Below are 13,132 nucleotides of genomic sequence, written 5' to 3'. Positions count from 1 at the left end.
AAGTCCCCAGTCAGCTGCTTTGTGCTGTGCATTGTGGGAGTGATGTGCACCAAAATATAGTCTCCTGTGTAGATCTGTGCTCCTTGCTCATTGTCTGCGACATGCGTTTCTGTAGTTGCCATCCCCATTATGATGGTGCCCTGTGCTTGTGTGTACTGTCTGCTGTTGGTGAGTATCAAAATTGTCTTGTAAAAGTGCTAGAAATGGGTCTGGGGATCAGTACTGTTGAGATCTTAGAACCTATCCCTATTTATTACGCTGCAAAGTTGGTTCCCTTTATGCTCAGGTAGCTCAGGCAGTAGCTGCTGTTTCACAGAGACTGGGTATTCTCTCAAGTATAGGATATGACCTCCACTCACCATTATCAGCTGGTTTCTTTGGTTTGACCAAATGACTTGTCATGTATGACTGGACACTTATCTGTGCACCTTTATTTTCCTGGAATTTTGGCTTAACTTCTGAGGCAAACGCAGAGAAGCACTTTTGAAAAACGGAGAGCTCTGCCAGTATGTGAGGTTTGTTGTGTGATCAGAGTGAAGGGACTGTGGGGTCAGCACTCCTGGGTTCTCGTCTCTTCTCTTGCACTAATTCACCTTGTGAGTTTATAGAAGCCTCTTAATTTTCCTATGTGGTGTTTTTGCTATCTGTAAAGAGGGGTTAATTCTTGCCTACTAACAGAGTATGTGCGAAGCTTAATTAATTTATGTGCATTAGGCACTTCAGGATCCTTAGAACAGAGGCTTTCCCTTCATGCAGATTGTGATTAAGCGTCTGTACGCAGCAACTACCAAGGCCTCCCCCTGCTGTTTGCTGCTGGGTGTGTTGCTGCAGGAAGCTTTTTGCAGCAAAACCTTGGTGTGTTAATGAAGGCATATTTGACAATGGAGGCTAAGTCTTTGGGAATGTTTATACGTTCTGTCTCTGTACCAGTGTTGGCATGCGCTCTTTGATCACGGCTGTTTTGAAGTAAATGGAATATGGGATTTAGCTGCTATGCTGAGATTTGTTAAGCTCCCCAGGTGTTCCCCTCCACCAGAAGAAGTACAGAACTGAAAGTAGGCAGGGTCCCTAGAGGGAAAACATTTCCCTGTCATGACATACATGGAGTAGGGAAGATCAGATTGAGCAGGCAGGTCACTGCTGATCTGTGTTGGCTGGAGAAGAAATCCCATCTTATGCTTGATGGAACTGGGTTGAACTGAACATACCCATCACTTCTGCTCAGCAGCAAGACACACTGGTAACAATGACAACCTCCTCTCAGCACAGCTGGATTTGCGGGTTCTGTCTTTTTGCATTTTGTGTGTCGTGGAAGCACCAATGGGGTTGTGTTCAAGAACATACTTCAAGATTCAGGTTATAAAAGGTAAAGCTGAACGGTGACATAAAAGCTACTTGCTGCAGCTGACTGCAAGCAGGAGTAAATTTTTTTAAGAAAATTATTTTAAGACATAATTTTGAATGAATTGGCAGTCTGACAGAGACTGCCATCTTGCCAGTGGAACAAAGCCAGTCATCTTGTGGCTATAGAACAGGTCTGGGTGACAGGAATGTGTGAATTTTAATTCCAAACTTCTCTGATGTCAGTCAAGTCACCTGGGAGTCATCCTATACTTACAAAGCAACTTCAATACTGTTTTTTGGTCAGTGGGGATTTTGAGTCAGGTTGGGGCTGTCTTCAATCAGCTATGACTTGTGTTGTAGTTTGTAGCCCCATACCAGAGTCACCCGCATTGTGATTCTTACATTTTAGTACTATGCTCAAAATATATCCCAGGATCCCTTTCAGGTATCTTCTGTGAATTAGTTTGCAAACTATTTCTCTCTTTTTCTGGGCCTTTCTCTACTTATGGGCCGTAGACAGAAGTAGTGGAATGCAAAAGTCCCAGCTGTCAAGAGCAGGGAGTGGTGGGGTATCTGTAAGCAGACTTCCTGTGCTTCCTGCTCACCTGGGTAAGTTCTAGACAAGCTGCAGAATGAGGTGAGGTCATCTTAACATGACCTGATGTTCAGCAGAGGTTCCAGGGTTAGGACATCCTGCTATCAGGAGTTGAGCATAGGGCTTACAGGCTAAGTACAGACAGTCAAAAAGCCTGAAGCTGAATCAATTCAGTCTTTGCAGGTTAGTCTAAACTGCAGAGATTAAACTGAGAAGCAGCTGGACTGACATTTACTTTTGATTCAGGAAATGCAGCCTGCAGTGGCTCAGGCCAAGAGCTGGAGGGTGTGGGGGTGCTGCAGCATGGTTCTTTAGCATGTAGCCAGCATGGACTGTGTGTTTGCTTCCTATTCCTGCTGTCCCCAAGTTCTCTGGGATTTTTAGAATCTCCAGATTCACAGCAGCAGAACTTTGCAGGGTTGCTCATTACTTCCTCTTCCTGTTTCCAGGTGCCTCTGGCATTTGTAGTCCACAGCTGCAACCAGCAGTTTCGCAGGGCAGGGCAGCTCTGTACTCAGGGGAAGGAGGGTTTAACCCACCTTCTTGGCCCCAGATCCCAGCCACGATTTGCCTTGAGGGCACAGACCCTGCCCCCCTTCTCCCCTCATAACCGATCTTTGCTGGAGTAGATAGCACCGCTCAACCCAGCCCAGCTGGAAAGCATGCTAGGATGCTGCGGGACTGTGATTTAACTTAAACCAGGAAGAGGTCTGGGACAGAAGTTTCATAAACCGGTTTGACCCAGATCAATTAAGTCTTGATACTACTACATTCAGCCAGGTTTATCGTAAACCAGTTTCAGCCATTTTGAAACTGATTTATGTGCACTGAAACTCTGTTACAGGTTTAAACCAGTTTCTGATGATTTAAACTGGTTTATGTGTAATGTCTGTCCCTAGCCACAGAGTAGATGGTCAGCTTAGATGTTACCTGTTGACTGTTACCAATGTGCTTAGATCTGCATAAAAGGCAAGAGGGAGAATGATGTTCTCAGGAATTTAAAGCAAATAATGCAAAGCACTAATGAGCAGAAAGTAAAAATCTACTCCCAGTGGTGCTGGCTGGTTCAAGCAGTGCTGTGGCCAGTAAATGGCAAGACAGGAGAGGAGGTTAAGAGGACGCTGACATGAGAGAGAGAAGATGATTTAGGGTGAATGGCAAAAGTGATGGAGCACAGGAAAGCATCTGATTTGAATGAATAATGGAGGTTCATTTGAACATCTTTTAAACATTGAATGAGGAAGCTGTGCCTCAGTTTCCCATGTAAATAATGAAAATCATAGCAGTTCTTTCACTTGAAGGGGCAGTATGACTACAAGGTGTTCAGATCTCTTGTTGCCAAAGGGTCCATAGCTTGGTAGGTACATAAGGATTATTCAAATAGTGCTCTTAACATGCTATATCGTTGCTGCGGAGGATGCGAGTATAGCAGATGTTTGCATGCGATGAGGATGCTGTGAGTCTTCCATAAGTTCCCTTCTGCATTTTGATATAATACTGTCACTTCATTAAAAGTCTTTTATTTCCAGCTCTTCCCTGTCAAGTGAGATGCATGACTGGGACTGTGCATCAGAAACAGGCAGCCAAACATTAAACTAATAAAGTATTTTAGCTGGAACCATAAAAATTGATTTGATCTTTTGGCTTCCCCCACTTAATGAGCAGGACTGGAGCCGGGATGTGAGGCAAGCCCAGCTGCTCTGCTCATGGAGTGATGCCCTCCTCTGCTCAGCAATCTCAGACGTGGCTGCAAGGCTACACAGTGTTTTACTGAGGGTTGGCAGTTCTGTTTTTCCTGGCAGTGCAACAATTTGATTCATTAAAGCATATCACCAGGGCAGAAGAGGTGCCATGGAATGGGTTCAGACTCAAGTAATTTTGGAGCCACTGAAAAAAATATATTCTGCTTACAGGAGAAATCTGCCCTTACAGGGAAGATTCCTAGAGTACGTTGTCCTCTCTCTTGTGTAGTTCTGCCAGCACCTTGAACCCTTTGTGCATGTGACAGCACAGAGCGAGACCCAGCCCAGCCCTGAGCATAAGGTAACTGTGCAAACACCGAGAGGAAGATGTTTAATTAGATCCTTTTTCTACATGTTCTGCTTTAAAGGCTTTGATCATGGAATTGAAGCATGGATCTGTCACCAAGCTTGGGTTTCAAATGAATAAATAAATGATAAATGATCATTTGGCAGCACTGTAACCTATCATGCACTCTCCATGTGAGGTTTATATGGATTTCCTTCTGCCATCTGTTCCTTTCCTTCCTGCTCCAGCTTCTGCTCCCCCACCCCAACTCACCCCTTTTACTCCTGCCTGAGTTGGGCTGAGCAACTCCAATTCCCAGCTGTGGCCTGCCATTGGGAAAGAGGTCATTGCGACAGTTGTCAAGTTGGTCAAATGGGACCTCCAAAGGTAAAAATATGAGCTTCTACAGCTTGGGCTAAAGAGCCAACAACGTTCCTTAGCTTATGCTGTCATAGGCTGATGTTTTTCTATAAATGCAGTACAAGAGGGGGCTTTTAATACTCCCTCACCAGTCACTTACCATTTAATATCAATACTAGCAGCATAGCCAAAGCATGTGGGAATCAAAACTTGAATAATGATGTGTTTGCACTCCTTCCTCGTGTGTTCAAAACAATTTTGTGGAAGGGCAGGGGAGAAAAGGGGAGGAGAGCAGAAGAGGCGGAACTAAAAGCAAAAAAAGGGAAAAGTGGAGAAAGAAGGCAAGAAAACTGCAAAAGGAGGGAAAATACAGGGCAGCAAGAGGTTGACATCTTTTGGAAAGGGAATATTTTTAATGGCTTTTATGGCACTTGGGACAACTGGTTTGTTTTATTTCTGCTTTTCTCTCTACCTGCTGCTGCTTCCTGTCTCCTTTCTTTACATTTCCCCTCCTTTCTTCTGTCCTCCTGTCCTTCCATCCTTCTTCCTTCTGTCCTTAGAGGGTCTATGTCAAAGTGAATTAAGGGGTTTTGTTCAAACCAGCGGTTGTGTGGACACTTATGTGCAGTAGCCGGCAAGTGCTGCTTATAGGCCATCGGGCATTTCAGTCCCTGTGTTAGAGATGATGGAATTGTTATTCTTTAACTACTGCAGATGGACCGACACAGATTTCCTATGCTTTTTACCTTTAAATGCCCAATAGGCTGATTCTAAAGTTGCTGCATTTTTCATTTATAAGAGAAAAAAACTGAAGTTTTCCAGGAGCTTGGCTTGGATTGTGGCCACATGGCATTTTATTTTTCAGCAGTCCCTTAAACAACAGTTCCCCTGTGATCAAAGAATGCAGAAACTTTGCTGAAAACTAACTTTCCCTTCCAAAAGGCATGTAGTTGCTTATGCAGAGAGTTTGAAAGTCGGGGTTTGATGACAGAGTTCCAAAGCGCTGAGTAAGCAGGTGTGAAGCTGGCATTGTTCTGAAGTTCAAGTTGGCCTCATTTTCTTGCAGTCTTTCTGTCAACTTCTCTTTTGTGTATATGTGTGAGTTCTGGGCACCCTGCTGCATGCTGTATTAATTGCATGCAGTGCATAAATTGACAGAAGACTGCATCTTCCTCATCTTGTTTTATGTTTTGATTCAGACGTAACATTGGGTAACTCAAGCGTTTGGTGGAAAGGGAGGATATTGGAATGGAGGGACTGTTTCTCAATCCCCAAAAAGCAGAATGACTGGATTGGTTCATTTAAAAGTGGGTATTAAGCCTCAGGCTTATGGTCCTTTCAATCAGAGATGGCTCTTTTTTCCTAGAGTTGGTAGTAGTTGTGTGACGGGGGCATTTCGTGCACAGTACAATGAGAACTAAGTCAATGCCGTTTGCTCAATGAATTCTCTTACTTGGATTCCAGACTTCATTTCAAGTCCTGCACGTAGAAAAGTGCTAATTAATAATGGCATGGGATGAAAGCTATCCTGTGGAAGTCCACTGCACCTTGCACTGCAGGTCTTTTATGAGGGATGTTTGGATTTTTGGGAACTTGATTAAAAATTACTTTTCTTTCTGTTTCCAGACCAATGATGCAGCAGGAAATACCTGGAACTGGCTCTACTTCATCCCTCTCATCATCATTGGCTCTTTCTTCATGCTCAACTTGGTGCTGGGCGTCTTATCAGGGTAAGGCACCAATGTCTGTCTCTACCTGGAGCAAGGACAGTTTTACCAAGCTGGTTTGTGTGCTGTGCGCAGGGATTGGGGAAGAAGAGAGCAGGGGGGTGATGCATCAGTACATTGCTTGGGTTTCATGCACTACCCCTTCTCTTTGCCCGGTGATGCTGGGACCCTGTCAGGCCCCATACAGTTGAACTTTTAGGAGAGCAGATAGGTTGTTGAAAGATCAGTAACTGGCATGTTCCCAAACTGTTGTGCAAAACCAGGCTCAAGAGTTAAGGGGCTTCCTAAAATACACTGCCTTAACCCTAGCCAGAAAGCACTTGTTTTTATGTTCTTAACTTTAAGCTGATGGATAACCCTGTTGAAGTGAATGGAGTAGCTCAGGCACTTGGTGCTGACAGACATGGAAACCCACACCCCCAGCATTTTACTGGAAGAGGCATTGTATCAGTTTGACCCGGCTTTCCAGTGTCTGTATAGCTCACATGCTTCAGCAGGTATCCAGGTTGTAGCCATACTGGTCTAAAGGAAAAAGCAATCTGGGCTCATGGTAGGGGTGTGATTATTTTTTATTAGACCAACAAGATTTTTGCAAAAAAAAATTCTTTAATTTCAATTTAATTTCAATCAGTGATTCAGTTCAATGGATTCAATCAGCTTTTAGATAAGTGCCAAAAAGCCCTGCTGAAGCGCATGAGCTATACAGACACTGGGCAAGCTGGGTCAAACTGACATGATTCCTCTTCTGGGAATGTGCTACACTTAGTGTGGGGGCATGCCTAGCTGAATGTAAAGCTCTGGGGGGGGTTTTCTCCCCATATCTGTAGGCACCCTTGAAGTTAAGCACAAGAGTAAGTGTTTGTAATGCATCTGAGTATCTCCCTCTAGTGACTGACTTGTGTGACAGGAAAAGCTTCTTACACTCTATATATAACAGTGTTACCACTTCAGCTCATGTGGTGGTAGAGTATTGAGCATGGAGTTGCACATACAATAGTATCTGTGGTTGCGTCCAGACGAGCAGGAGCATGCGCTTGCAGGAGCACAAATTTGTGCTGCTGCTTAGTGTCTCAGCACACAGGCCTGCATAAAACCCTTTTTTGCAGGCCATATCCAGCTCCTCCTGGCCCCCAGCTGGTGGAGGAGGCTGGCTGGGACACAGTGTGCTTCAGTGCAGGGCTAGCCAGCAGGCAGCTCCCACACTGATGTACCTTGCGTCCCAGCCAGCGGGGGAGTGGCACGCAGAGATGGGGGAGCAGGTAACCCTAGGCTGCCTGCTCCCCTGTCTCAGCATTTATCCCAGCACATGCAATTTTTGCATGCTTTGCACCACCTTTTTTAAGGGCACGGTTACTACCAGGAAATCTCAGTAGCAGATTTTGCCCCCACGCTGCAAATTAGCAGCACCCCTTTCAGTTTAACGTGCAACACTTTCGATTTGTGTGGCACCACGTGCTTGTACATCTGAACATGACCTATGTGTGTACAGCCACCAGTTAACAAGCTCTTTAAGTTTTAATGTTGAGTTTTTTGGGGCTTCTCTTAAGTCCTAGCTTCTGGAGACGTAGTTATATGAGAATCTCAGTTCACACGAGAAAAGGGAATATTTTAGTATCCAGCTTATGGAGAAAAATGAGAAAATATGAATCATGAAGACTCAAAAAACCCAGAATCAAATGAAGAAAACCTAACATTTACTATTTCTGAAAATCCTGGGATGTTTTAGAATTATCCTGATTTTGTGGGGGGTGTTTGCCCCATAGGTATGGAAGCCCTGGGGTTGGCAGTACTGAACCAAGGGTACAGGGGGTCACTGCAGGTGTTTTGGTTTGGGCTATTGTAAACGGAGACCTGCCGTGAAGTTTCAGTCCTAACCACAACTTCCCCAGCATCTGTGAGTTTTGCCTCAGGGTTTATCATCCAGATCCATTTCAGTAGTGCTAGCATTCCTGCTGTGCATGGAAATGGATTCCTGAAACCTTCTAATTACATACTGGGTGTATAGGTGCAGATTATATTTCCCCTAATATAGTTGATGTAAACGCCATTTAACATTGCAGTCTTTGCTCTTTCTCTTTCTTATGTCGCCAGGGAAGTAAACTGGTTTTCACAGTATGGGCCTATGCCTAGCTTTTTTTTAAAACAGCCTGAACATCCACAGGTTTTCCAGTTTTCAAAGTGGATTTGGGCTAAGGTAGAAATGGCTTTCTGTGAAGTTTAGAAACACTGCCCTGGTGGGTCTGTGTTCTGAGGGAGGAAGAGTACAGCTGGCACAAGTCATTTGAGAAGGTCACAAAACAGGTTGGTGTTTGGTCAGCTGGAGAGCTTTGCTTCTCCTTGTTCTTGGATATGTGGTCAGAGCCAATGACATTCTGTTAGGGTCATTGATAAAATGCCCTATGATCTCAGAGGCTTTAGAAAAGGAGAAATTCATATCCCTACCCATGGACTACATAATGGAAAGCGTTTTTACAGCAACAAGGGCTGAGAATGCTTCAATGATCCTGCATTATTCTCTGCCGTCTTCTGTGTATTTGTCCTCACAGTGCCACTAGTGAGCAGAGCCCTGCTGTTTTCACCACCTTGCCTTTCTGGGGCAAAGAAGGATTAAGTGCGACTTGCCAAAGGTTCAACAAGAAAATTGGGAAAGAGTATGGATACCAAACGCAGATCTCTCTAGTAAACATCCTAGCTATTGTACCAGTATTTCCTATGGGGACAGTGTTTCTGTGATAGTAGTGCACTCATCCAACATGCTACATTGCCATGTATATTAAGCTTTTGCAAATTATTGTTTAGATTTCTACTTGTGCAGAAAGCTTCAGTATGTCACCATCAATAATGTGGCCAGACACGGAATGGGCTTTTAACTAAACAGCTTCTAGATATTTATCATTGTTACTGGTTTTTAACTAATTCTCTTATGCTTGAGTTAGTTCTTTTTCAAAGTAGCAATGGAAAATCGATAGATTTTTGGCATGTTTAAAGAGACACTGTCGTCTTAAAAAAACATCATCATCAATAATAATATTAAACGGACAAAATCACCCATATTCCTAGTAACATTAGAAAATATAAAATAGTGCAGTTCAGATGTATTTCTTACCATTATGTCCAGGTTTCTCATGCTTGCTACCTATTCTGTGCTCATCACCATCATATATGAGTACCAGGCTCTCTTCCTGAATAAAAGTGCATTAGAGATATTTGCATCACTGTCAATATATTGATATAGTGACCCTGGGCAAAATTCTATGTTAAATTCTATGTTAAATATGGCAAAATTCAATGCACCCATGTAAAACAAGGTTTTTACCATTTCATGAAATGGGTAAGCATGGTTTTACATAACTGCACTACAAACATGAGTTGTGATTGCAATGTGTGTAGCTATGCCCAAGTTACCCTAGCTAGCTTGGGTAGCAGTACTTTGAAGCTACAGCAGCCTAGGCAATAGCATGGACTGTACAAGATTATTAGAAGGCTGAGAGCTTACCTGGGTAGAGAGCCTGACTTGAAGTCCAGACCATTACGACCTGACTACTATAGGTACCCAAGTTAGCTAGCCCTTGGCCACACATGGGATTGACATGTGGATACAGCCTATGTCAATGCAAGCATATGGCAATGCTTTTCAAACTTCCTAAAGCAGGGGTGGGCAAAATGCGGCCCGAGGGCTGAATGGGGGCTGCCAGGCCATTCTATCCAGCCTGCAGTGCCCCTAAAAAATTTAGAAAATTAATATTTATCTTCCCCTGGCTAGCTGTCATGTGGTTCTCAGTGGCTTGCCAAAACTCAGCAAGTGGCCCTCTGCTCAAAATAATTGCCCTCCCCTGTCCTGAAATCACAGAACCCTTTCACATCACTTCTCCTGCCCTGGAAACCCTAGCCCCTGTCTCCATGGGCCAGGTGACCTGGCCTGGCTGTGGTGGCACTTTGCTTCCCAACTTGCTTCACCATTACCTCCAGTCTCTTTGCAGAATTCCTGTTGAAGCACAGTTGGGAAACCACTGCTCTCCAGCCTAGTTCATTGACACACTTTATCACCTGCTCCCTCCCCGTGGTGGAAGTTAGCGTTTTCTTCTTTTCTTCTTTGCCTGAACAGTGCAAATAGATTTGCCTCTTTCAATTCCTAGTTCATGGGCACTAGCAAAATTTGGCACTGTATGGGTTATAAACATTGTACAAGGGAGGTTTTTGTTTTGAAATAATAATGATAACAATTGCATCCTCCTCCCCATTTCCATTAAATTTAAAACAAAAATTCAATCAGCAAATCACGGGAAGTATTCTCTGGCTTTTAGATGCTAGTAGAATCGTGATATAAAAATAACTCTAAATATTGGGCCACAGTTGATGTGACAGTGTCCCTTGAGTGTATGGCTAAAGATGTAATTAAAAGCATGTTGGCTCCATAATTCAGATTAAATTAGAGTCTGCCTGCTGTACAGCATGCTTCACCCCCACCCCCCCCCAGGCTGATCAAAGCACTGCCAGTGCTCTTGTAATCAGTTAATATTTAAATACCCTCCCTGAATGGCCTTCTGTTCTCTTCCAGCTGAAGCGGGTGGCTGCTTTCCCTTCCACCATACAGCATTATGGGCCAGATTGCGACGAGAGCAGAGCTCTTTTGACAGCACCAAAATAAGTAGCCAGATTTTTGGGTGGAGCACAGACTATTGGGTGTTGATTTCTTATGAAAATCTGGCCATGGCTGTTACAAATCGAGTCACTGGATGTTGTTGTAGCTTTAGTAAGGACAGCGAGTCAAATGGAGACTCTGCCTTTTCACCAGGAAGTTAAGGGTGTCTATATAATTGCCCAAGTTATTACCAGTTTGCTAGCAGTAGCACAACCTGCACATTTCTTAAATTGATAGCATAGATGAGAGTTTGGTGTTTTACCACCCTCGCCTGGATTTTCATAGCTGCACTAATGGAGCAGGATTCTAACTGCTGCTGAAAGCAGATGCTACTTTTGCTAGTATAGACAAGGCATAAGTATCTGCAGGTGGAACAATTAATCTACTCACTGCATTGTAATAGCTGACAGCATGTGCATTTCTTGCTTTGGCTTTTCCTAGCTCTCTTGCCTTAACGTTTGTGATTTTTGTCAGGAAAAGATGGCACTGTTAGACTCCAGTGCCATGCCTTTGTCACAGAGAGATGTTCTTCTCTTGCTGCTTGAATGCATATCCCTTCCTTGGACTGCAGTGATTCATAATTGTTTTTAGTTTCATTGGGTATCCTTTATGCCTCTTTTGGAGCCCAAGGGATATTCACCCATTCATCTCGTTTAGTTGCCTCCCCCATGGTCACATATCATCGGCACTGTCCCTCTGGCAGAGTATGAGTTGGGTAAGAGGTGTTTCAAAGCCTGCTGATGCCAATAAGTCATATGGTTGGCATCTCTATTAGTGGGCCAGCCCTCCCACACATAAACAATAGTAGATAGCCCACTTGATCAAGTTGGACAGATAGTACGTGCCTTTGTCCAGCCATGCAGCTATCCATCCATCCAACCATGCACTAGAAAGTTCATCAAGCTCGCTTAAAGTGTCAGCATGTACTTCCCAGTTACAGAGATACAATAACGGTATTTCACAGGGGAAAATATCAGTATTAAAGAAACCAAGTTAAGAGTTTTAATCCAAGTTAAAACCAAAGTTCTCATGAATCATTCAGCCAAGTCTACGCAAGTCTGAGTCTCTCAGGCTTTGTGTACCATAGAGAATTGGACTAGTTTATCCAGTTCAACCATAAACAGATTAATGTGTTCACACAAGCCTTACGCCAGTTTAAATGCTGTCTCACATCCAAGTTAATGATGTCTTAAACTGTTCTAGTTGCAGATGTCTGTGGATACCTGTTCCACAAGTCCCAGCATAGCTCCCAGAAGCAGCACTTTCTGGGACATCTCATGAGGCTACCAGTGAATTGTGAAACAGTAGCAGGGTCGGTGGGACAATTCTGCTTGATTTATACATCTGTACTGGCACTGAGTCAGTTAAACTGAAACCTTTTTTGCAGCTTGCTGATATGCATGCTGCATGTTATTGCACCATTTGCAAATCAGTTGTAGGTTGCTTGGTGGTTCCCTTTGTGCGAACATGGGGCATTGATAGATATTTCATTTTCCTAGGTTTTATCCAGACTGCAGCCATCACCATATGCATTGGACGTCTGTAGTCCAAATTAAAGTTGGTGCCAGGCTGAATTAAGTAGTCCTTATTGAATGAGAATTAAAGTTAATGCAGACTAGGGCAGTCTGAGTTAGGCAATTTAGACTGTATTAATTAACATGTATACACAGCTTTTAGGAAAAACAGTCCTTATGAACTCAGATAAGTTTTTTTTTTTTTTTTTAGGAACGCAGATAAGCATTGCCAATATCAATCCCCTCAAGGGAAACTCAGTTGGGTTTTTGCGACACAGCTGAGGGAGGCTCTCATCAGGCCCAAAGTAACACCTTCACAAAGTCAAATGGGCCAACAACAACTCACTGTGACTTAGTATCAGTATCCTGACTCATCCCTCAGCCCTGCCAAAGCACATGGGCTACTTGTCTGTGAAGAAGTGGACAAACTCCCTTGATTGTCTATTAACCCTTAATTCAAATTGAAATTTGATGTAAATTGTGCAATGAGAATCAGTTAACATGGTTTAGAAAATTGTGAGCACATCTACACATTGCTTTATATGCTGTGTCCTATTCTTACAGCTGGGTGTGGCTCTAAGTGTTGTGGTCTGCTAAATGCTTGGTAGTGTGTCAAGTGTATGCTCCGAGCTTAGAAGTAAGGGCTAGAGGCCTTTGAACCCAGGGATCTTCAGGGTCCAGGCTTTCCTTAGCACCCCAAAACACTTGCATGCTCATATGAATGAGGCACACCTAGGCCAAGGGTTAGCGAGGATTTAGTTAGGGAGCTTCTCGAGGGGCTGGACGTTTTCAAGTCAGCCGGTCCAGATGATCTCCACCCTAGAGTTCTAAAGGAACTGGCCGAGGTCATTGCAAGTCCCCTGGCACGGCTTTACGAGCACTCGTGGTGCTCTGGAGAGGTACCGGAGGACTGGAAGAGGGC

General features: G+C 43.8%; 1 protein-coding gene across 2 annotated transcripts in view; it reads left to right on the top strand.

The window, feature by feature from the left end:
• The window catches only part of CACNA1B (calcium voltage-gated channel subunit alpha1 B), a 470,294-nt gene that overhangs the window by 232,528 nt on the left and 224,634 nt on the right, over window positions 1–13,132 (top strand). For both annotated transcript variants that reach the window (XM_090021362.1, XM_090021361.1), the window contains one exon: window positions 5,954–6,057. In XM_090021362.1, the coding sequence (XP_089877488.1) occupies window positions 5,954–6,057 (104 nt within the window). The remainder of the gene's footprint in view (window positions 1–5,953; window positions 6,058–13,132) is intronic.

The sequence above is a fragment of the Crocodylus siamensis genome, chromosome 11, assembly GCF_052110815.1.
Source record: "Crocodylus siamensis isolate JL-2025a chromosome 11, ASM5211081v1, whole genome shotgun sequence".
Classification (NCBI taxonomy): domain Eukaryota; kingdom Metazoa; phylum Chordata; order Crocodylia; family Crocodylidae; genus Crocodylus; species Crocodylus siamensis.
Note: the sequence above shows the minus strand (reverse complement) of the source record. Positions and strands in the feature narration are given on the sequence as shown.